The sequence below is a fragment of the Polypterus senegalus genome, chromosome 11 (genome assembly GCF_016835505.1).
Source record: "Polypterus senegalus isolate Bchr_013 chromosome 11, ASM1683550v1, whole genome shotgun sequence".
In the NCBI taxonomy this organism is placed as follows: Eukaryota; Metazoa; Chordata; class Cladistia; order Polypteriformes; family Polypteridae; genus Polypterus; species Polypterus senegalus.
Genome location: NC_053164.1, coordinates 55,528,039 through 55,554,659, shown reverse-complemented (window position 1 = coordinate 55,554,659; position 26,621 = coordinate 55,528,039). Strand labels below are relative to the sequence as shown.

General features: G+C 35.7%; 1 protein-coding gene across 1 annotated transcript; it reads right to left on the bottom strand.

Moving 5' to 3' along the window:
• Positions 1–96: 96 nt before the first annotated feature.
• On the bottom strand, positions 97–26,564 carry neu1 (neuraminidase 1). Its single transcript, XM_039768683.1, has 6 exons — positions 26,350–26,564; positions 19,272–19,467; positions 15,214–15,476; positions 13,209–13,391; positions 5,100–5,319; positions 97–1,026 (listed from the first exon to the last, which is right to left on the bottom strand). The coding sequence occupies exons 1-6, from the start codon at positions 26,470–26,472 to the stop codon at positions 809–811; spliced, it is 1,203 nt and encodes a 400-aa protein (XP_039624617.1). The 5' UTR covers positions 26,473–26,564; the 3' UTR covers positions 97–808.
• Between the last annotated feature and the right edge of the window lie 57 nt (positions 26,565–26,621).

Here is a 26,621-nt window from a genome sequence, read left to right as displayed (position 1 = left end):
CCTTATTGAAATATAAATATCATACACTAAAAATACAGCATAAAACTAACATATTATAAAAGTTGTTAATAAATAGAAGAGAGAAATGGATACATATTAGTTAGAAATTCACCTTTATTACCACATTACAAAATTTCCAAATGTATTTACAGAAAAAAGGAAACAATTCCTAATTACATAATAATATTCGTGGTACTATAAAATGTAAACATTTTTCTTTTAACAATCCTTGAATAAATCCTTAAAGTGCATTTATTTTTTCTTTAAACTATATGGTGTCACAAAGACTTTCCTGAGGTAAAAAAAGAGATAAAAATGTGTTTTTATTGCATTAATCAGAAAATGATAATTTCAATGAAACACTGAGCATCTTGGGAAATATTTTCCTTATTTAGTTAAATGCAAATCTTAAAATAAAAGCCTTGTCATTTTTAAACATGAGCAAGTCTGTTGCTCTGAAACAGCTTCCGGTAATATAAAATGATTTTTTTCTGATCATAAACTAAGTGCAAATCAAAAATGAAAATTAGTGAAAGTGAGCTTATTTCTTCTTCTCAAACACAATATGCAGATGGAACTGTGAACAGATATATAAACTCTTCTTTTAGATTTTACAGATAATCACTATATCAGGTTTTATATGGACAATCTACATTCACTTCCAAAGACTGCACTGGCAATTCTCAATATCTGAAGAAGGTTAAAAAAAAATTCTGTGAGGATTTGTTGTCAAGGGAGATAAATCAATTGTCTTAAGATATATTAAAGCATTTTGTCCAAAAAAATCAGGTATCCAGATAGTAGAAGCCTAAATCCTCCCATAAAGGTTTATTTTTACAAATGATATGCTTTCAAAATAATCCTTTATTCCCTTTTCATAAAGGAGAAATATATGTTCTTTGTCATCTATGTCATTGCTTAGCGATGTCATTGTTGAGTATCCACTAGGATTTGGCCAAATAAGAAGCTTCTCTGGGACCCAGGTCTTTCCATTATTAGTTGACCAACGCAGTGTCAAATTTATACCTACAAATTAAGAAAGACAGTATGAAAAAAAAAAGCCATGGAATATTACAGCAGTCAGCCTGTTCACGGCTGTTAGACAAAATAATGGTTTCCTAAATAATGACCTTCAACTGCAAAATGATGGTGTTCAAAAATGATACTCAGTTAAGAACACAGCCATTTTATGCACACAATGTAAACCAAGTTCTACAACAGATTATTAATTTGCTACGACTAGAAATTATGTCATCAACCTGGCATCACATCTGAAAATATGACATTTTGCTAAGACAAATAACATTTCAGGAACTTAAAGATACTTTAGAATTTGGCTTAACTTTATTAAAGCTTCTCAAAAACCACTAAGCTATACATTGAAAAGATAACTTGGCAACACAGACCTTTTCATCATTAGTTGTAATTCAGTTATTTTGTGCTACTATTTATTACATTTATGTGGTTTTTAATTAATTAGACATCTACTTTATAAGCTGTGGCACAAACAGAATATCATGTTGAACTGAAAAGTATGACTTATTAACAACTTATTATAGGAGGTTATTAAAAAACATTTGTTTTAAATAACGGACATCAGCAATCCAAACAGTTTTTTGTGATATTTCTTTTTGCTCTTAAAATTTTACTGCTGTGATGCTTGTATCAAGTTCTGCTAGTAACTCTGACAGCAGAGGCAACTCATTTCAGGCACCAATATGAAGACTGGGCTAATCATGAAAACGATTATTCTCCCCAAACCCATATCCATTTTTTTTTCTTAACTAAATAACACATCTCATCAAGGATTCTCGCCTCTTGCCTGATGCTGCTAGGCTAAGCTACAACTCCATATAATTCAACAAAAGACCATGGATGAATTGAAATTAAAAGAATTCAAATTAAAATGGGAATATGCAAGGTTTATTTCAGTTGTTAATGTAAAATTATTTAATTATTATACAAAATGTACAGGTAGTAGCAACAAAGAACACCACAAGAAACACTCATGTCACCCTTTTTCTTCACTCTGTACACCACAGATATAATATAATATAATATAACACCAGGTCATGTCACTTGCAGAAATTCTCAGATGATTCTGCACTTATGGGGTGTTTTGATAAAGGTGATGAGACAGAATACAGGAGGCAGGTGGAGAACTTTGTTTCTTGGTGCAAAGAGAACTGTCTGCATCTAACATCAGCAAAACCAAGGGGCTGGTTGTTGACTTTCATCACACCAAAGAGGCTCTATGTCCAGTCACTATTCAAGGAGTGGATGTAGAGGTGGTCCTCTGCTACAAGTACTTGGGGATCCACATTTATAACAGGTGAGAATGGTCTTGGAATACAGAGCAATTATATAAGAAATGTCAGAGCAGGCTCTTCTTCCTTAGGAAACTGCACTTCTTCAATGTGGGAAGTGACATCCTTCACATCTTCTATAACAGCAATTGCCAGTACAATTTTCTACGCTGTGGTATGCTGGGCTGGTAACATCACTTTAAGTGAGGGCCCATCAAATCAAAAAGCTAATTAAATGTGTAAGCTCAGTTACAGACGCACTCTGGACACCCTGGAGTTAGTAGCTAAAGAGAGAATTAAAACCATAATAATAATGCAGCACATCCTCGCTCTGTCACACTAACATACTGTAGAATACTTACAACAAGTTATTCAGCAGAACTGTGTCAAGAAACGCTACTGAGGCTCCTTTATGCCAACAGCAATACGCCTGCATAATGCCTCACTGCGAGTGGGGTTGACAAGTCAAAGGTTTTCTTTCTTTTGAATTTTCATGTTTTCAAGTCATTCCGGTGTGTGTTCAGACCGAAGTGTGTGCATACATTTATCTACTTAACTTTCTTATCTACCTTTTATTCATTTATTTATTTAAAGGGCTTCTGTAAAAAGTCAAATTTCCCTCAGGGGACAAAGAAAGTTCAATCTATCTGTCTAGTTCTTTATGGGCAAATTTCACAAAAATATTAGAAATTATTTGTCCACATACTGTATGTAGCTACATATATATGGTGCAAGTTACATAGTGGTACAGTGGATAGGATCATTTTGTAGATAAAGTGATCTTGACCTTAAACATACTGGTTGAATAGGAAATGCAATTTGTACTGGGCTAAACAAATTCTATTCTTCAAAATGTTTACTTTCAATACATATCACACATACTGACAAAGCTGAATTTTGTTTAATAACCGAAATGTTTTTCAGTTTTTCCTAGCTCACAATTCTTTATAATATAGATTAGAAGATGGTGACTCAACTGTCTCATTAAACAACATGTAACATTTATTGCATCATATAACTTCAAATTGATACTGCCATTCAAAGGTGATCCAGCAAGATTATCTGTGATGGTCATCTCTGGAGTCTTCTGTGTAATGCTGTGAATTGAAATTGGTTGCTAGATACACCAGTAGTGGCAAAACAATCTTAAATATTTTACAGTAAATACGTTTAGAACTATGAATATTCTTAATTACGGTCTTTTCTTCAGATATCCTTGAATAGGTTTACTCTCAGATGTTGTCTCATCCCTGGCTGGTGTACAAGTTAAACTATCAAAATATTCACTTTTACCAAATAGTCAGTTTGAAACACATTTATTTGAACCTGGTGGTGTCTAAAAGCATCACGTGTGACAGCATGCTGAGGGAGGTCCAAATAAGAGTCTTTTTATGCAAGGCATGCTGCAGCTTAGCCTCTTCATGAAAAAACTTAAAATGATTCACTCATACTGTAATGCTACTGCAGCTCACAGACTGGAGCATAAGAAACTTGCAGATTGTTTAAAGGACAATCATCAGAGCAGGGAAGGGATCGACCACTGTGACCTACTACCATTATAAACAATAGCAACATATGACCCAGTGGTTGTGAAACGCTACTTTAGCATACTGTACTCCTAATGAAGCTGTGAGACTATACATTGTTTTCTTAAAAATAAAAAATATGAGTCTCATATTCTTTGTTCATTCTGCAACAGTTGTTTACATAGGTGCTGCACTGATTAAGATAACCTTCCCAAACTTTGAATGGCACCCTCAAGGTCTATGGGACACATTACACATTACATCACACACTAATGACACAGCATCACACTTTTTTTTACTCCATTAGTAACCCATTTGTTCACTTTACATACCTACTTTGTCCAGTGACACCGGGGGGCAGAAGCTTTCCTCTCAGCATCATGTAAAATACATAAACCAACTCTGGAGAAGGTAACCATGCATCTTAGGTGATTTTACTTTACAATCTAAGTGACTATGGATATGTGCATACATGTGCGCTGTTAATCTAACAGGCACATTTTTGGAACATGGGAAAAATACTGCAGTATTTAGAGGAAAGATTACAGAGTAACTGGAAGAAGGTACAAACAACAAACAGAAAGCAACCAGCCATAGGATTCAAACCCTGTCCCTTGAAACTGTGAAGCAGTGGAACTCACCAGATATGATTGCTATAATGATCTCTTAATGCTTGACTTGATAAATTTTATGTAAAGAGAGATACACGCCATCGAACAACTACTTCTCTCTAAGTTAAAGATATAACTAAAATATTTACAGAATACTTTAAAGTTTTCTATTCAGCCTTTATGCTATTCTTTATATAATTAGAAACCAAAGGTAAATATCATTCCATTTTTATTAGAATTTATTTGAGGTATATTTTGTACCTGTAATCTAGTATGACAAATATCTTTCAAGACTTTTCAGATAAAGAAGACAGTTTCACAGTAAGGTAGACAGATGTTTAGGGTGTAGGTAGTTATATTCAGTAATCATGGAACCAGAGAATGGTGACATCTGTATTAGCACATGTAAGTAAAAATTTCACTGTGCACTGCACAAGTGACAATAATAACTCAAATAAGCCTATATTCACATAGCTGATTATGGGAATAAAATAGGCACATGCACTCCTTTGTGTATTCTTGGCTCAAAAACTTTACTTATACTGTACTGTTGAAAAGTTAATAGCATAATCTTCTTAAGTGTTGATGAAACAATAAATTCAAAAACAATATACTAAAAAACATAAAAGTACATTAATCAAACTAATAATACTTACGCTTATGAAGATCAGCAGGGTTGCTGAAAAACATTACATTATTCTTGATAAGTGCTCCTGCAGCTACAGCAGGATCAATAAGTTCTTCATCAAACGTCAAATTTTCCAGTGGCAAGGTTTCACAACCATCATCACTTCTCACAACTACTCGGCAGTTACAATGGTAGAAATTTTGATTTCGAGCATTGATTATTACAGAGCCATCAGGTAGTTCCATGGGCTTGAGGACAAAAAAAAACAACTGGTAAATTGTTAAAAATTATGTAGTGTGTAAATGCAAAAATGATGAAATTATTACTTTTATTCACCACCATTTAGTGTAGGATAACTTCCATTATGGTAAAAATAACCTATTGCAAACGCTGCAAAAATGAATAATTATGGATTAAAACATGCTTTGATACTGGTGTCTCAGTCAGATAATGCATCTCTCTATTATATAAAAAAATCTTTCGATAGAACGAGACTTTTTAGGAGACGAGACTTTATGGAAAAGATTTTTTCAAGTCCCGCAAGACGAGAATATTGCCATGATATTTTTAACACTAGAATTACCAGAGCCTACGAAAAAACTCGTAGATCCGTCCCACCTTAAATCGCTTCTTAAAACCATTCTCACCTCTCCGCCAGCCTCCTTTGTCCTGTAAATGTGCCGATAAAAACAAACTGCAAGCAGCCGGCTATTCCATCCCCCCCACCGACTCAGAACGTGCACAAACTTTTCCCAGCTCATGCCTTGATTGATTATCTGGGAGTGAAGTGGAGTTTTAGAATGGAAATAATAGTGTGTGTTCCGTTTCTACAGTAATCTGTGTAAACACAATGTTAAAACAGAAACTTTTTCATATTTTAGTAATAAATGTTACAAAATGTAGACATAAACTATAAAATGTGTGAAGCCTGACAGCCAAAGAGAAAATAAACACTTTCATAAAAGGTTCAAGACTTTTACAACAGCTTCCGTGGCGTACTGGTAAGATTTCGTCACTTAGAGCACAGCAGACTTGTTGTACTTCAAGAGATCCGAGTTCAATTCCCTGCTGGAGAAAAACTTTATTTATTTTTAACCTTCGCTGTTCTGCCTGCCTGAACTCCCTGTCTATCTATATAGTATTAACAGTAATTTTATTATTATATAGGAGCTTCCCTGTCTGCCTATCATATAGTGCCTTTCCTTTCTACCTATCTATATATCTATCCCCTTAGCTGTTTTTTATATATCTATTATACAGTGCCTTCCCTGTTTATTTATATATCTAGTGCCTTCTCTGCCTGTCTGTCTGTCTGATTGCATATAGCGCTGCACTTACTGCTCTGTATTATTCTGTCCTCTGCATGTTCTGGAGTACAAAAGAAACACCACCATACAGCAACATGTGCGAACTGGCAAGATTGGGGAAAAAACACGCGGCCACTGATTACAAACCGCAAGATGAATGAAAGAGACAATATATGTAAAAACATCATCGCACTAATGCAATATTATTTGAAAACGAACAGCATCAGATCGGGTTTGAATATGCGCCCGATCTGACGCTGTTCGTTTTCAAATAATATTGCATGTACTGTGCGTTGAAACTGCTGCACTGAATAAGCTGACTTCTTCTGTAACAGCGTCAGCGTGTATTCAAACCCGATCTGATGCTGTTCGTTTTCAAATAATATTGCATGTACTGAAGTATTTTAGAATAAAAACATAATTTGATTTCAGTCAGTCTGTAAGAGCCAATGTAAATGCATGATAATTGTAAAGGTTAGCTTTTTTTTTTTAATTCAGTTCCATTCTCTCAGTCGCGTTCACGATCCCCCATCTGATACTGCTGTTTTCACATAAAGACGCGCTATAACTCGAATGTGATTTATTTGGAGACGCACTATAGCTCAAATGTGATTTATATGGAGACGCGCTATACTCGAATGTTATTTATATAGGGAAGAAAGTACAATGTCAGGTGCTCATTCAGTGTAATAGGAACCATAGCACAGAGAGCTGTGTACACTGCAACAAGTACACATGTCGTGAATGTAGGAAGGGTGTGTGGGAATTGTTAATATTTGAATGTGATGATTTTATATAGCACGGATCGGAAATCAGCAGTTCTTAGCATTGCACCACGCAAGCTGTCGTATCAACTGCCTACTGTAACTTGCTTTATTTTTTCTTCACTTATAGTCTAGAATAAAAGTGCCCTTGTTTTGTTATACTTATACACCAACATATGTTCCTGTGTTTGAGCATGTAATGCCACGAAAAGTGAACGCAGGCACTTCAGTTTGCAAGCATTGGTACGAGAATGCAGTCACAAGTACGCTGAAGAGCTGTAGCGCATCTTTATGTGAAAACAGCATTCTCAGATTGGTTGGGTGGGGGGGTGGGGGTGTTGGGGTTTAGGGAAGGATCCTGAACACGACTGAGAGAATGAAAGTTGAATAAAAAAAAAAACTAACCTTTACAAGTATCACAAATTTAACCGGCTGTTACACACGGAAATCAAATGTATGTTTTTATTTTAAAGTAGTCAGAATAAGAGCAGTTTACTTCTCAAAACTGAACAGTGCGGGATCGAACTCGTGACCTTTTGAATACTAGTCGGCGGTTGATACCATTACGCTACCGTGGCAGCTGTAGTACTATGTGTCAATGTGGCATGCTAAAGCGGCTTTTTTCTGCAGTTATATTTTTGAATAAAAGCATATTTGTTTTGTTATATTTGTACCTTTTGTGAAAGTGTTTGATATTTGGACTTCAGGCTTCATACATTATATAGTTTATGCTTACATTTTGTCATTTACTACTACAATATGAAAAACGTTTCTGTTTTAAAAATGTGTTTACACGGATTACTGTAGAAACGGAACACACGTGCAATGCGTGTACAGTATTCCAAATAATGATCTATTATTTCCACTCTAAAACTCCACTTCACTCCCAGGTAATCAATCAAGGCATGAGCTGGGAGAAGTTTGAGCACGTTCTAAGTCGGTGGGGGGATGGAATAGCCGGCTACTTGCAGCTTTTCTTTTATCAGCACATTTAGATTAACAAAAGACGCTGGCGGAGAGGTGAGAACGGTTTTAAGAAGGTGGGACAGACCTACGAGTGTTTTCGTAGGCTCTGGTAATTCTAGTGTTAAAAGTCACACCCTCCTAGCAACTATTTTGAAACAAGACCACGGTACTCTCACCTATCATTCTTGTGAATGCTTTTGTCAGACACACTTTCTGCGCTCTCAGCTCTTATAAATTTGAATGTTCTCCTCACTTTTAAGTTCCCAATTAAAGAAGTAAACAAGACTGATTATGTCCAAATCTAATTGAAGAATTACATCACGAAGGGTTATCAACAGAAAAAATGAGTACAAGGGCAATCCTAGCACCTTGAAACGAGGAAGTCAAATGAATTTACGCCAAATATGTCGATCGGTAACACGGCAAAATGGTTAAATGCGTATCAATAGACTATGCTGAAACAGTTGGTGGTAATCGTGCGGAAGATGAAAACAACAACTTACAATATCACAAAGAATATCTACAACTATTAACACCGTCCTGTCTTCCACCGCATGAATTACTGTACATAGAATGATGTATCCAAGAAAGGTAATGTAGTACATCTTTAGCAGGTAACATTAGACAACAAAGGAGATCTTGATATGCCATTTGTATTAAAACATTAACAGTTTCCAGTTAGAATAGCTTCTGCAAAGACAATTAAAAAATCTCAGAGCCAAACATTCAAAAAAGTCATTTTATTTAATAGAGAGAAAGAAAAGAAATTCAGTCATGGGCAGTTATACGTCACATGGATGCACATGGATAAAATATACCTCTGTATATATTTTATTTTACTAAAGTTTAAATGCCTCTTTGGATAGTTTAAAATACGTTGTCAAAATTATAGTTTAAGTTGTTTGCAAAATTTGTTCAAAAAAGTTCTATTCTATATTTTGACTGCAACTATCATGCAATGTGATTTCTTCTCTTCATTAGTGCCACCCCCTTGAAAACTATCACTTTATGGGGCCATGCAAACCTGTATTAATATTTGTTTGCACATTAAAATTTTTTTTTTTGTACAATGTACAATGCTCATGACAGTGGAATAGGTTATTCTTAGCTAGTCTACTGCAGTAATTGCAGTGGAAAATGTGGTTAACATGCATGGAAAAAAAAAAAAAACGTTGAATACCGTGAAACCGGGATAATTTAGAAAAATACCGTGATACAGAATTTTGGTCAGCAAAGGCAGGTTAAGTGACAACTATAAACAGAAGTGCAGTATAAACATCCCATACAGGATGTGTTCCCTGTTTCCATTCAATTTTCAAGGAACAGGATCCAGAATTATGGACCCAATAATAGAAAAAACAGGGTTCAGAAAATTATATCAGAAGATTCTTTACTTGCATTATTTGATTAGTTGCTTATAGAAGCACAATCTAGATGAAGAGACACACAAGAACAGATGGATTTATTCTTAAATTAGTCCATTCAAACAAACAGATATGGAGGTTTTACTCACATGTGCATGTTTAAACAACTGATTTACAGATATACGAGTGTTTGTATGCCATCAAATCACTATCTATCTATCTAAAGCTGTTTATAAATGGGTACTTGATCCCTAAAATATGTTTAAATGTATTGTTAAATATCATTATTTTCTTCTGCCCCTTGAAAATCTCACACAGAAAAGAAGACAAAGCATATGCAAGAAAGAAAATGAACATGATCATGATGTCTGCAGACTGCTGTTTTCATTTAAAATTTGCTGCTTTAGGAAGCACTAGGTATGTGGACTGCCGTCTTAAAAAATTAAATATTTCACTTAACTTCATGCATATTTCTGCACACCTCCCCTAATTTAAGAGAAGTATTGACGAAAGTACATTATTAAGCACCATACCGCTGAGGAATGGAGACTTTTTGAGTTTTCTGAGCAAAATGTGGGTTTAGCTTAGGCAGCTGTTAATATGTTGCAAATAAACTGCTTCACAGGGAAAACGAAACAGATACTTGAGCATCCTTAACACAGTTTTTATTATTTCAGTCCTAGAGTTCGAATCAATTGAATAGCTGCTTATGCACATTTCTAATTTATCTATAAATGTCTTTGAATGTACTAGACACTAAGTAAAATATTTGTATATGCACCATGTACAGTATAAGCAGTATCTACATTTCATTTTATTTTTAAAATGATACAAAAACATGTAACATTCAATTGCAGCATATAACTACGATTTGATACTGCCGTTGTTTTTAAAAGGCTAAAAATGGTAAAGGAAACCTATATTTAATAAATGCTTGGAATAAACTCATTTACATAAAAATTATTGCATCATGTTATTAATATATAAATTATGCCCTCCTTTCTTTTTGTAGAAAATGGTCTGTGACCCTGTCATACCTACTTTTCCAGAGATTTGACAAGTTTCCTCTCAGTGGCCAGCACAGCAAGGTTTCTTAAATAGTTTTGGCCCATTGTGTTGTGGCTGTACAACTGGACTAGTTTTAACTGGGAAAAGTTCCTCTCTACACCTGCTAATGTAGCTCCATTTGTTGCCACTAAAGACAATGGCTTGTACTGTATAGCTAAGGCATTGTACTGTATAACTCCATTTCTTTAAAAAAACACCAAGAAATCACACAGCTTACCCCTAGCTGGCTAGTTCCACCCAACAGCCTAATTTAAAATAAATGAACAAACTTTACTAAACTGAAACAAGGAACAAACTCAAGAACACTATACAGTGAGCCCTCGCTATATCACGCTTCGACTTTCGTGGTTTCACTCTATCGCGTTTTTTTCTCATACACACTTACGTCACTACGCATGCGATTTCTAAGAACTTTTATCTAAGCCCCACGATGGCTCCTAAACATGCTGCTTTTTCTAAGCCTTCTGACAATAAAACTAAGTGCCAGAGGAAGATGCTTACTATCCAGGAGAAGGTGAAACTCTTGGATATGATCAAAGATGGCAATACCCTACAAAAGCCTCCTCACGCATATGAAAAGACAGCGCCAGCAACTGCCTATCAAGATGTTCTTCAGCCGTGCACCCAGATACCCACTGCCAACTCTTAGTACTCCTTCAGCGGAAGAAGACAATGATGCATTTGCTGAAGATACTGCACCACCTGAAGACTCTCCTACTGAGGTTGTGCCTTCATAGGTTAGTGGTTGTGTGTAAGAACTGTGTGTGTGTGTAATTAAATGTACAGTACAATAATCTACTATATAAAAGCGGTCGGGATTGTCCTTCCATCCCGTGAGTGCAAAGCGTTGTGGTATTCCGCTTATCACAGACTTACTACTTGGGGTACGAAGCGATGCAATGTGAGAAGAGTTCTGGTGCTCCCATCGTTCCCTTGCTTTTGTGTGCAATGCGCTGGAAAAATAGACAAAATGATGTCTCTGGAAATAACTAATGTTGATGGAGTACAAATGCCTCACCGCGTAGTAAATATCAGGGGAGATGGTGCTTGCTTATTCTCATCTATAGCTTATTTAGTGCATGAAACTCCGTCTTTAGCAGTACAGATTCGGGCTGACATTGTACGACTTTGGACAGGCACTCGAGATGATAAAAAAAACGTAGGTATTCGGGAGATGTTATGAATGGGCACTTTAATGTTCTTATTCCCTACACTTACATGCCTGATGTACACATGCAGCGCACACAAATTGAGGATAGAAGTCGGTCGCCTTAAAAGGCGGGTGAGCCTAGTAGTAATATATTTGTAATGTCTAATAATTCTTATTTTCTCTAATATATTGGGTAATACGAGTGTAATGGTGACTAAAGTGTGTTATTTTATGTCTAGAGGGCTCTAATGATGTTAAAAAACATATTTAGAATGTCGTAAACAGGTTTTCTATACTCTAACTGCAAAAATATTTGATTTATAAATAAAGAATCCTACTTTGCGAAAATTCATTTATCATGGTAGAGTCTGGAACGGATTAACCGTGATAAACGAGGGTTCACTGTATTTATGATTTTATTTACAGTTGGATATGTACCAATGAAAACAGTGGGCTATATCGCTAGCAAATAAGAGACAATGAATCACAGCTTCACATGCCGAAAATCCATATGGGGTTGGACTTGAAATGCTCCAATGCCAAAATGCTCTCAATCAAAAAAAATGTCCAGCCACTTTGACAGTCCCTCCAGTCATCATACAGTAGCCCAGCGTCCGGTCAGCCCACTGCCCCATTCTCTCTAAGCCTCCCTGGAAATTACGTTTTGAAGCATTTGTTCAATAAACCTCTAGCTTTGCTGCACTGAAAACAAAGTGTATTCTGAAGTGCCACTAAATTCCAGTAAAGCTGCACTTCAATAGGTTTTAATGGATCGTGCTGCAATGGAAATGTATGAGGAAAAAAAAAAAATCATGTTAGATGACCTGCAAGAACTTATTGCTGATTCTGAATGAATTAGTCATGAAGCTAAACATGTTCTAGGATGTTCACTGTAACAGTTGAACATGTTCTTTGTAATAGCGATGTAAATACAACGGTACATATTTGACGACTTTTTTTCATATTTTAGAGGAGGTGGAGCTTCCCGGGTGGCATGGTGGAGCTGTGGGTAGCACTGCTGCCTCGCAGTTAAGAGACCTGGGTTTTTGCTTCTCAGGTCCTCCCGGCGTGGAGTTTGCATGTTCTCCCCGTGTCTGCGTGGGTTTCCTCCGGGGACTCCGATTTCCTCCCACAGTCAAAAGACATGCAGGTTAAGTGAATTGGTGATTCAAAATTGTCCCTAATGTGTGTGTGCCCTGGGTTGCGCCCTGGCCGGGGTTTGTTTCCTGCCTTACGCCCTGTGTTGGCTGGGTTTGGCTCCAGCAGACCCCCATGACCCTGTAGTTAGGATATAGCGGGTTGGATAATGGATGAAGTTTCCCTTGTAGTATTTTCTTTTGCGAGTGTGAAAATGCTGAAACCATAACTTAAAATAAAAATACCATTTCAGACAGGCAGGTTGGGTTAAGTGAATACCAAGGAAGTGTACTAAAAATTAGTTCAGTAGCTTGCACTTCAGACAGGTATTTAGGAAACCATCAACTTATCATGGAGAAAACAACTAATATGTATTCTCACCTGGCACTCATCAGGGTTAAAATCATTGGCCTTTTTTTTCTGGTTGTAGGGAATGCTCTTTAAACTGGCCCCATATCTCCAACTCTGACCATGATTATCACTAAGCAGACAAAATACTCCATCACCCTCAATTGTTCCATGTCCACAGACTATCAAACGTCCCTTGTTTGGAGGCAGCTTTTTCTGTAGGAACATATTAAACTATTAGATGTGACACTGTTTATCAAGAGCAAGTTTTAGTTTTATATTCCATATTCCTAGCATTTTTTCCACAGTCTGCATTTCATAAATATTTCATTGTCAAAACACCAATAAATACATTTTTAAAAATGTAAATTTTGTTAAAATTTAAATAGTACATTTACCAGTCCTGCTTAAAAGTTTCTGGAGCAATTTGCATTATGTAGATAAAACTGATCACCAGAAAGTGTGAAAAAAGAATGAAAAATATTGATTAAGATTCTCAAATATACTGTACTATGTTGAATGACTGACAGAAGTTCACTTTATTAAAAGCACAATCAAAACAGTTTTCATTAGTGAAGGTTACCTTTAATACCACTGCACTACAGATTTTAGTAGACCATCTGCAAGACATTTGTTTGTAACAAACAATCTACTGAAATTTGTTTTAAATCACAAATTGTCATGCATCACAAAAAGATAAGTAGGACAACTTTCTTTATGCAGCATCCTCACTGCTTCAGAAATTACACTGGATGCTGGAAAAATGGCACAGTAGTGGAGGGTGCAAAGAAACTAGAAAGGAAACAGAAATATTTTTGCCATATTATATTACTATCCAAACCACAATTCCCAACAACCCATTTATTGTACCATGGATCACAATAATGGCAGAGACAGGTTCTTGATTCTGTTTACACACATATACATATATGTGTGTATGTGTATATTCTCAAAGTTTTAATAATCCTTAATGTAAGGGATGACATATTAATTTCTGTATTTAAAATCAAACAAAGAGACCAGTATGTATTATAAGAACCCATACTGCCTTTATTCTCCAATGTATATTACTTTATTTTTTGTTTATCATCCTTGTGTGTATTCTATAGAAGTCAGATAATTTATGGAATGCTACAGTTTTGTGCTTTGAAAAAAGGAACAATACAGGGATTATTTAAAATAAATTTATAGTCTGTGTAGCAAGTGGCTTCCTTTAAAGCTGATATTATAGTTTACTATTAAAAGACACAGGGTATACTTTAATAACAATTTTTACTAACAAGAACATTCACTCAATATGGCTATATTTTGGAGGCCATGGCTGAAACTTCTGCACATAAAGAGGTATCACAATATGACAAAAATACAACTACACCAAATAATTTAAATGCAACCATCCTCTGCCAAAACTAAAATAAAGTTGGAAAAGTATGCTGTTCTGTAGAAATATCTGATGACTGAAGACTACGAAATGCCAAGTCTGATCAAGTAAATTAAAAAAACAAACACATCAAAAATCACAACTGATATGTAAGTATTGTCACTGTGCTCATAAGAATTTATTATTGTATTAAAAAGAAATTAAGTAATCTTAGTCCAGTAATTTATTTGTACATTACTAGACGATGCAGTATATAAAATGAAATAAAATACAGCTACAATATATCCGGTTTATATGCTCTCCATAAATTGAGAGAAAACAATTACAATTATGTAATTATACCAAAATGAACTTCAGTAGTTTTGAAAATAGTTAAATGGCTCGACCAGTTTAAATATATAGTTTAAATCTCACACAGACTAAGACTAAAATGTCTTCAGCTTCCTTTATAAATAACATTTCAATGAAACAAACTTATACCTCTGTTAACAATGAGGCGCAATTTATTAAAAATGCCTTTCAAATTGAGTTCATATTAATTTTATTTACATTTCTTTATTTAATATCTGTTTCTGTAACATTTATTAACAGACAGAGATGAATAAAAGTAGGAAATATAAGATAATAAACCTTAACATTTAATCTTACAAATCTCACCTGAATTCCATATCCTGGCCCAGGACAGAACATTTTGGTCCCCACTTCTTTAGAAATGTTACGTGGTTTACTCCAGGTTAGGCCATCATCTGTACTTTCGATTAAAAAGGTGCTTGAGACATTGCAGAGGTAATAGTGAGCACACAATGTGTAGAAAAGGAAAACAGATCCAGTCTCCTCATCCACAACCACAGAACCTAGGCTCAGACCATCTGGCACAATGCCATCGTCCACAATAAAAGAGGTTGGGCTCCAAGTGGCACCTGAATAGAAATACATTATCTTTGTTAATACACTGAAAAGATGCATTTAAACAATGAGCATTTTCATCTCTGTTATAGTGAATTATGCTGTATGTCACCCCAAGCTACTCAATAACACATATAAACAAAAATCTTCTGAAGCTGGCTGATGTGGGAGAGAGATACGGTAAACTGAGAAAAGTAACTGTCTTTCCTAGGACTGTTAATCATTTTTGTATGTTACAACTTTAAGTGGATAATAGGGACTCTGAATAACATTTCTTGAATTTTATTAATATTTATTAGCAAACATTTTTTGGGGTGAGTATGGATTTTTATGAGGATGCTGACAAAAAAGTACTTTGCACATACTGGATAAATGAATGTGCTCTTTCATCAGTGACCTACAAGTCCCACACCCTGGAAGTGAAATAAAACAATAGAAAGCCTTTCTACTTATCCTTCTTTAAAAGTAGGGGTGGACAAATTGTTAATGAAAATGGTAGTCTGCTGGGCTACCAGCATTTCCAAACTGGTAGCCAGATTATGCTTTCTGGTTGTCCACCTTTACATAATGGGTGGAGGGTAGCACTCTTCCATAATACAAACAAAATTGGCATCTTCAAACAATATTTTAGCAAATATGGTATTTACGTGTGTACCATTCACACATTTTTTCTTGAAAATTAGCATTAGAAATCAGGTGTGCGTCATACATTAGGAAATGTAATTCTGTAATGTTTACTTCTTCTATTTGGGCTCATTGTCTCTCTCTTGCTCGCTTGCTCACGCACTCGCGCTCTCTCTCTCTCGCTCGCTCGCTCACGCACTCGCGCTCTCTCTCTCTCGCTCGCTCGCTCACGCACTCGCGCTCTCTCTCTCTCGCTCGCTCGCTCACGCACTACTCTCTCTCTCTCGCTCGCTCGCTCACGCATTCGCGCTCTCTCTAAATGTGTCCTACACAATCACAACGTGCGTCGTACATGGGGCAAAACGATTTTCGCAATTTTCTTTGTAAAAATTAGGGTGCGCATCTTACACGAGGGCGCGTGATACACAAGTAAATACGGTAGACGATTTTTAAAGGATTATGTCATGATGATGTGTGGTCTTTCTCCAAAGTACAAGAAGATATGTGATCAAAAAACAAACTGAAATATTGCATTAATACTGTATTCTAAAATTTTGTTTTCATATATAAAAAATATCAGTTTGAATTTCAGTGTTATTCTGTGATGCAATATGTCCCTTACATCGTTATACACCTTTAGCTAACCACATCCAGTGACCTGTGTATACAGCTGCATTAAAATTTGTCATGCTTGGACCATTAAGAGGGTCCTCATTAGATTAGATCAACTTTATTAATCCCAAGGCAAAATTCACATGCATACATAGCAGCAGAAACATAAAAACAAAGAAACAGACTCACAGGACAAATAATACAACCAATCAATCAATCGATATGTAAATAAAAATAAATAAATAAATAAATGTATGCTGTTCAGATAATTCAATGTGGTATTTCCAAAAAAAAAAAAATTAACAGGTGCCCCAGTAGAAAGCATTGGAATGCCTCATTGAACTGGGCAGAAAAGACCCCAGATGCGCTTCTTAGCACACTGTGGTGGAATGAACCTATGGCTAAAACGCTCCAAGAAAGTGCCTCCTGAAGGGGATGGAGGTGATTTTTCATGATGACATCTAAATTTGTCACTATTCTCTTTTCCGCAACAGCTTCCAATGTGTTCAAGGTGCTTCCTGTGATGGCGTAGGCTTTCCTGATAAGTTTATTCAAGTTTTATCCTTCTTTCAAGCTCAAGTTGCTTCCCCAGGAGAACATAGCATAGAACACCACACTGACTACTATGGACTGATGGAACATTTCCAGTAGCTTGCTGTAAGTGCAGTCTGCTCTGGCCTTTCTTATACAGTGCCGCTATGTTGTCAGACCAGTCCAGTTTGTTGTTTATATGGAGCTCTATGTACTTGTAGCTCTGCACCACTTCCACATCCTCTCCCGAATGGTGACTGCTCTCCGAGGCTCCTTGGCAAGCCTAAAGTTTGTCTTGCTGCTGTTCAGTTGCAAATTGTTGTTCCTGCACCACAAGACTAAGTCCTCCACATCCTTCTTGTACTCTGACTAATCTCTATTATCAATGCAGCCTATGACGGAGGAGTCATCTGAAAAGTTCTGTATATGGCAAGCATTGGTATTGTGCTGGAAATCTGCTATGTCCATGTGGGAGTAGGCTTTGTGGAGCATTTAGATGAGAGCAACTTCCACACCTATATGTAATCTGATAGGCAAACTGCAGAGGATCAAGATGTTCTAATACCAGGAGCCGTAGCTTTTTTAGTAGGATCAGCCTCTCAAAGCTCTTCAAGACGTAGGAAGTGAGAGCAACTGGTCTGAAGTTCTTGGAATCATTGGAATGACCTTTCTTCTGGTACTGGGACTGCACAGGATGTTTTCCACAGCTCAGGAACCTTCTGCAAATTCAGGGAAAGGGGGAACAGGTGTTGTAGGACCCCTCACAGCTAGTTAGCACATGTTTTGTTTGCAGAGACACAAAGCCCAGCGAGTAGGGAGTAGCTGGAGACCACAATTGTGAAGTCATTGTGGGGGAGATTGTGCAGGGTGCAGATGGCACTTGGGATTTTAGAACTTCCTCAGCTCACTCACAGTGGGTAGCTATGTTGGGGGAGGGCTGTACTGACAATAATTAGTCAAACCTGTTGAACTAGTTCAGTTCATTAGCTCTGCTCTTGTTCCCTTCTTTGCCATGTTTAACAGCCTCCTTGTAGCCCGTGATATTCCTTACTTAGCCCATTTCATACTTCTTTCATGTTGTTTTGTTATAACTTGTGCTCCAGTTTGTATCTGTAATGGGCTTTCCCCTTTCAGAGCTGTTTCTTCAGTTTTGACTCCACCCGCTTTATTTCACCTTTATATCCAGACCTGAAGGCTCTCTTCTTCCTATTCAATAGGGCTTTCAAGTCTTTTGTGATCCATGTTATCAAAAATTGTAACAAAATAGCAAACAAGAAAGTAGACAAACAGGCCTGAAAAACCATGTTCACGCAGTTTTTGGGCTAATTGTTAAGAAGCATTTTTACCACATCCAGTTCACCTGTTAGGAGCCCAATGTATATATCGGTTAATAGTGAGCATCTTATTTACATATGCAATTCCTGTCTGTGACTGCACAAAGCAAGATGTCTGTAATCAATGTAATTGTTTTGCTGCTGCCTGCATATTAAATGAATCTCAGCAATAAAATAAATATTGGTTTAAGTTCTGCTACAAAAAAGTGGAAAGGAATGAATAAATCATATGCATCTGTATAACCATGTGATTATTAATCACATATTTTTCTTTTGTTGAAGCACACATTTTAGGTTTATATGTATGTGTGAGAGAGGCAGTAAACTCAAGCCCAAAGTGTGTTACAATTTGGTCAGTAAAGTGCCCTTAAGTATGTTTGAGCAGGACAAGGAAATGGACCACAATTCCATAGGGTTATGCTCTGAGAAGTTACAGATTACAAATATGTACTCCAAACCTACTTCTTGCACTGCAGTTTAATATACAGTTTGAAAAACTGTATTACAGTCTCCTAAGCATGCTTCAAGAAAAGGAATTAGTTCATCAAAAAAGAAACAAAAATAATTTGTAATACTATGTTATTGTTAATAATGCATATCAAAATTATTTTTAAAATTTGATACAGGTTACCATTATTTATCATAATAATTCTTTATACTGATAATCAAGTACAATTTGGTATCAGATTACATTGAAAGTTCTCTTACCTTTATCAACTGAACGGCGCATGGCAATAAATTTTGCCCCTCCATCAGAGGAAGAACCTTTCCTAGCTTCTGCAAAAGCAACAAGACTTCCTTTGGGAGTGAAGGACAAAAGTGGGATCCTATATGTATTGACAGCTCCTTCAAACCCACTTACCCACAGCAACTGCTCTTCAGAAATTAATGGTTTGATCTGAAACTAAAAAAAGGAAAGAACAGAGTTGTTTTCAGTTACTTTTAAAACATTACCAACCAATAGAATAAGATATCCACTATAGTTTATAGTCTTACATATAGTGATTGGGCATTTTTTTAATTAAGTGCATAATATTTATTTTTATAAAAAGATCAATAAAAACTAATATTGATAAAATATGTGCCAAGATGGAAGAGAAAGCTCTACCAGTGAAACTGGAAAAACAAAAATTGCCAGGACAAACAGAACATGAAATAAAATAAAAAATTTTTGGCCTCACAGTTGCTAATCTTGACTGAATCCTCATCACTGTCAATATCATTAATGGTATTTGCGGTCATTTGGGCAGCAACACAACACTGGCCTTCAAACCACAAGGTTTTGTGTGACCCTCAGTAAGTTTCACAGCATTGTGGCACAGTGGTAGTACTGCTATTTAGCAGAGTGTGTTTGTGTGTGTGTTTGCATTCTCTACAAAATATATCATTTTCATTTCTAATTTGGAAATTCCAAACCCATGCCAGCAGATAGACCTTCCATACATTTTTTCCTATATGACAACAATTTTGTGATCAATTATCTGTGAGAATAAATTAATTTTTGGAGCTGGGTTTTGTGGAGGATACAGTGATTCCCAGGGAAGATATAAAGGGGTCTGCATTTAAAAATGTTTGCCTCATTTGCATCATATTGTAACTGCTGTAAAATTGGAGCAAAACCTGAACCTGAGTCGCTCCCAATCCATAGTGGATAAAAGCTATAAAATTAAAATGGCAATAGTCAGGGCTGAACTAAATAGATTCAGAACAGAAGTTAAGATATATAATAACGAAACCTGTTGAGATTTGTATGTTGGTTTAGGCCCATCAAGCTCTTGGCACTCCACCTCTGATGAGTCAATTTCTTTGATTACAACCAAACAGGTATAACAACCATTAACACACAAAAAAAATTAAAATTATTATACCAAAATATTTTCTGAACAGTCCCTATTACTTAGAGTTTAAAGGTCTAGCTTTCAGCCAGAGTATGCATCAAACTTGTGCAAAAAACTTCTTTTCCTCCCTTTCAGTGATTAATGCAGCAATTTCATCCAAATATGTAATATACCTATCTCAATGGCAGACTTTTGGATTGATATCCTTAATGAATTCAAATGCTAAAATCTTTATTAAAGTTCTAGTTTACCATCTGTAATCGGTCATTCAAAAACTGGCCCACCCAAATGAAACCAAGTTTATCTGATCCTGTTGCAGTCTTCAACTTTCCACACCCTGCAGCTTGGCATTGGTATCTGTACATCTAAAATATTAATTCCTGTTCCACTACATAATATACACGACAGGATTTATCTCTATGTAGATTACATCCTTCTGTATATAAGCTATATTCTCCTACCCTTACACCTTCTTGCTGGTCAGAGATTCTGTAGACTTATTTAGAATAACAAGAAACCGAGGTATAAAATTAAACTGTAATTTGCATCAGGTCTGATGAAGGTGTCCTACTTTCCGATTTGGAATTTTATCACTGGGCCTAAGTGTTGCATTCAGACCGAGCTGGGCAAGCCCTTCTGTCCCTTGATTTTTAATCAAGTCAATTTTCATTTTCCCGCCCCTAAAATGAAATGTAACAGTTCGTTCAAGTCTGAATCTAAAGACCTTTATACTTCCCTTGAAACCATTTATAACATGATAGATAGATAGATAGATAGATAGATAGATGGATAGATGGATGGATGGATGGATAAATTGTGAACAAAAGAGCCCTTCTTCTTAGTCTAGTTATCCAAAAAAGCAATTGCATTCACCCATACTCAATCAAACATTACCAATAGGCTGTAAATCAAGTACACTTTGGGTGTTCTATTTGGCAGATGTCACCCCAAATTCCTGTAATACGTTTAGCTTTATATCTTATTCTTACTTCTATCAGCAACTTTGCTCAGCATTAAGGGCTAACGGGGTGTCACTCACATCTCATCTACCCAGTTATTTCATGCCTTATTTTTTAAGTCACCTTGCTATACAAACTAAAATCAGTAGCAGTATAATTTCTAAAGCTTATCACAGCTGAAAGGATATACCCAGGCTGTGGCCATAAATTAGATTACCCATTTGTAAATGGATGGAGGAAAAGATGTCAGATGTGGTCCAATTTTGACTTCAGAAGATGGTTTACAGTACTAAGATATATATGCTTTTACATGAGGATGGCATTTGTTTACTTATTTATAATTGTTAATCATGTTTTAACACGTTCAGAATATCACAGTAAGAACAAACACTCTATATATGAATGCTGAAATAAGATCAACTACATTTTTGTTGTAGTTCACTTGTGCTTCTTGTATAGATTTCAAATTAATTTTATTATACTAAAAGAATGGAAATTACCTGATACCAGCGACCAATTACTCCAATTTAGCAAGACAGTTTTATTACAATAACAGGTAATAAAAATGCATTTAACATTATTTGAATTACAATATAAGCTGTTCACATTGTTCAGTACTTTGGACTGACTAATCATAATTAACGATTATATTGCATGTGGCCTTTAAAGAACCCTTACCACATGAAAGGCAGTTCAAAATGAATTCTATACCGATCTTGTACTGTAACTCAAACCAAAACAAAAAGATCACTCAGATCTCATAGCTGGTGGCTTTAGTTTGACAAATCTTACATTAAGATACAGAGCTGACATTCTAAGGCTTGGTATGTATTACCCAACAGAGGAATCATATGATACACCACATGTCAACTGAAAGACTACATACAGATCATGTAATGCAAGTATAACTCCACAAATGCCTTACTATAACTAGACTAATTAAAATAAAAAGGTACATTGCTGGCTAAACAAGTTATCCAATTACTAATTATTGCAACACATCCACACTTTCAAAAGGTTCTTGAACTTTGTACTACAATGCTCACACCTACAATCCTCACCAACTGATCTAAAACAACTTCTCATATTCAGAAAATGTGCATTCAAATGAAATTTTATAGCATTTATAGTATTTTTATTAAGACATTTTGTGAGATATAGGTAACTAAGTGCTGCATCTGGTAATATTGCCACATAACTGGGTTCTATTTTAAAACTACCTGCTTTGCACATTTTTCATCTCTGAGTCTAAATATCTGCAACTAGTTAAAACTCTGTCTTGCAGGTGGTCAGTCGCCTATTTCTTTGTGAAAACCGTGTGATAGACAGATGTTCAATACAGGATATATGTACCCATATAATGACAGATGGACAAACATAATAATTAGAGAATGTGAATTAACCTTCCCAAAAGAAATTTAAAAATGGGTCAGTACTTTTTGCTAGTTACAACCTAATCTTGATTTATTTCAACATACATGAAGAAAATACATTAAAGCTGCTTTAGTTATTGAAGCAAGAAATTATATTTTGAAGGAAATTAAAACTCAAATGGAGATTAAAACTAACACCTAGTTAAAACAGTTAACTGAACAATGAGTACTTATAAAACAAAGAGTAGAACAACTGCTGCTATTTTAATATGAAATACACACTCAGTAGCCACTTTATTAGGTACAATTACCTAATACTGTACAGGACTTTTTGCTTATAGAACAACCTGACTCCTAGTGTGATGGATTCAACAAAGCGCTCTGCAAACACTTTACATATGTTAATCCATGCCAACTTAATGTCATACGATTACTGCACATTTTAAACGACACATTCCACCTTATTCTAAAAAGGTGTTCCCCAGAACTGAGATTTTGAGACTATACAGGCCACTAGGATAAACTGAAGTCACTGGGACATTTGTGGAAACAGTTTGTGATGATGAATGCTTTAGGATTCATTTTGAAAAAGGTAGTGTTTTAAATCCCAAATGAAGAGCTAGTACCATGAATAATGAAGGGGAAAGTAAAGTTGGCACTGAAAAGAATGAAAAATGGAAATACAACAGGACCAGAAAAAACACCAGTGGAAGTGTGAAAGAATTTAGAAAAAAAAAGGGATTACATTCGTTGCGGGATTTGATGCAAAAGAAAATACCAGAGGAGTAAAAGAACAGTGTGATTGTACCCATTACAAGGAGAAGGGCAATATTCAGGATTGTGGAAACTATAGAGGTGAAAGGCTGATGTCACACACAATAAAAATTTGGGAAAGGGTTTCAGAGAAAAGTCTGACGGGAGGAACAATTTTGGTTGTATGCTAGGGAGAGGAACAACTGATGCAGTCTTTGCATTGAGACATCTCACAGAGAAGCATTGAGAAAAACAGAAAGGATTGCAGCATCGAGATTGCATATGTATGAGGTTGATTAGCATACACCTCTTTTCTGTGCTGCGGTCAGTAAAATGCTACCAATGACTAAAGTCCAGTTCAGGGAGACAGAGTAGAAGCATTTTCCCCACAGTCCTTCCAACTCTTGAATAAAGAAAGTGTCTAGATCTACATGATGTCTTACTGTTAACATAATAAATTAAATAACTTAATGTAAGCAAGTTATTTATTATTATGTATCACATATTTAAAATTCTATTAATTACACTGATATTTATAAAGTCATATATTACTGTTATTTTATTTTTTATTCGTCTTAAAGGCACAGTCATTGGGATTGAGCAACTAAATATTTAACTTACTATATATATTGTACTGTATGTATAATTTTTATATGACAAATAAAAGTTGATTTCATCTGGCGGCTGGTTGGATCCATTGATTCCTGCTATGTATACCAAATTCTAATTCAACCATCTGAAAGTCTCAGAGATTTTAAATACCCAATAACATTTTTCTTAAAGCTGTTTAGTTGTTGTGGTCACATGCCCACTGTAGCCTCATCTTCCTCTGCTTAGCCTGCACAAGCACTCGCAGTGTCTTACTGAATCCCCTACTGCAGTAGTTATAAAATAGACAGTCATAGTGCTAATCAAGTACTGGATTTGAGATACCTTGCTATAGTTTATTTTACTACCTCTGAATCAAGCTCAGTTAGTTACTCTTATATTTTGTACACTTAAAGATACACCACAGTGTGATATTTAAGGTTTTTCAGGAACTTACATTCATTTGTAATGCTGTCAAAGATTTTATCATATGCTGTTCCTTTATACATTTTGTCTTCATTGGTGACTCTAACTTGGCCCTGTATCAGTGAATGAGGCTGTGTGCATGTGTTTGTGCTACATTGGACTGCTGTGACATTCATACTTGGCTCCTGTCTTAAGCCAGATGCTTTAAGTCCAGGTTCTATTTCCACAGAAACCTTTAAAAAATCAAGTGAATTAACTTTTTTTTTTCATACGTGTGACAGCAGCAGACAGCCTTAGCTGTTAAGTGCAAGTAACGTAAATAGGTTTCATTAAGAGAGACTGGCTTCTTTCACATACAGCACACATGAACTTGGGTAGAATGTTAACTTAAAGATGATAAAAATATTTGACACCTGGTTTTGCTTCCTTTTTTATGAATTCTGTACTGGGAAAACACATTTTAGAAAGGACATTTGGCTTTGTCTCCGTGACCACTTACACCTTTTTGATAAAAATACATTTAAAAAGTGCAAGTGACAATCTTAAACAAAAGAAGCATACAGAGTTCCATTTGAACCAACTGTCTACTCTTCAGCAAGTGGGCCTTCTTTAGAAAATCCTAGTTTCAAATAAAACAAAAATGTAAACTATTAAATAGAACAAAGTAAATGTATTTAGAAGTAAATAATATTGATAAAAAAGTTAAGATTTACCAGTGTGGAATCATGCAACAATACAACTTTTAATATTTCTAGTAATCTAATTAACCCCAAATAAATCACCTTAAAAAACCTAGAATATCCAGCAGAACACCGTGACCCTGTAGTTAGGATATAGCAGGTTGGATAATGGATGGATTGATGACAAACATACCCACACAAACACAGACAGCATAAAATAAAAAATACAGAAAGAAAACAATTAAACTCTGTAATAAAGATCATTAAAACTATGTATTTCTAAAAGTAAAGCAGTTCCTTGTCACTTTAAATTTTCTTTCCTATTCTTGTTATAACTGCAAAACTACATTGCCCTAGTACCTTCATCGTGCATCTTCATATTTCATTGTATAAAAAGCTATTATTGATTACTACTTGCTCCCAGTAAGGATACAAAAACAAAAAGAGACCAGCTATATACAGGTATTGTCAATTGCTTTGCAAAGGAGAAACAGTAAAAGTAAAAAAAAAAAAAAAAAAGTCTTCAACAGTTTGCCACTGACCTTGTTCTGTTGAAGGCAACAAATCTAAGAACAAAAAAGCAGTATTGCAAAAAATACCAATAGATATACATTTACTTTTTTGGTGACAAAGCAGGATTAAATAGGAACTGAAAAAGACTTAAAAGATGTTGAGGTTTCACAGAGTAAGTAAAGGCAAATATCTATCCCAAGCAGGTGATGGATGTCACGTGAGACTGTAAAATGCAGTTCCTTTTAAAAACAAATGCACAGCATTATTAAATCAAAATCGTGTTTTTCAGCCTCACACATAAACCTGTTTAATTGACGTATTTTCAAATCCTCAGCAATTTCTGTTTAACTATTGTAGAGATTTATATTGATATAAATGTTATGATTTTTAAAATGTATTGTAAGAGACAGAGATTGTTCTGGCTTAGTATGTGTCCTCACACATTTATTACACCCTGCGTACTAATACTTCAGAGCAATGTATTTAATTGTATCCTGTAGCAACATACTGACCGATCATAAAACAATACAAATACATTTAATCAATTATTTAGTTATTATAATAAAACAAAAAAGTACTTGACAAGTATGCAACAGTATCTTCACTCAAACCGAGCTATCTTCAACCTGTCAAGATCGTTACACGAGACCTCTCACCTGACCGTCCGCTTCAGCAGACTGCAGCAACAGAACAGCAACAAAGCAGATCGACCGAATAACACTGGTCCATGAACAGGAAGTGCCATTGGTTAGCTGAAGAAGCCGACATCGCACAAACATTGCGACCAAATAACTGGTCTTCACTTATAACTTAAAGAGGAAGCTCAACGAATTCGCTAGCCGCCCAGCACCATCAAAGAAGAAGGCTTACGGTCACGTGAGAGCTGAAGTTCCTGGTCACGTGTCCAAATAAGGCGGGGCGTCTAGGG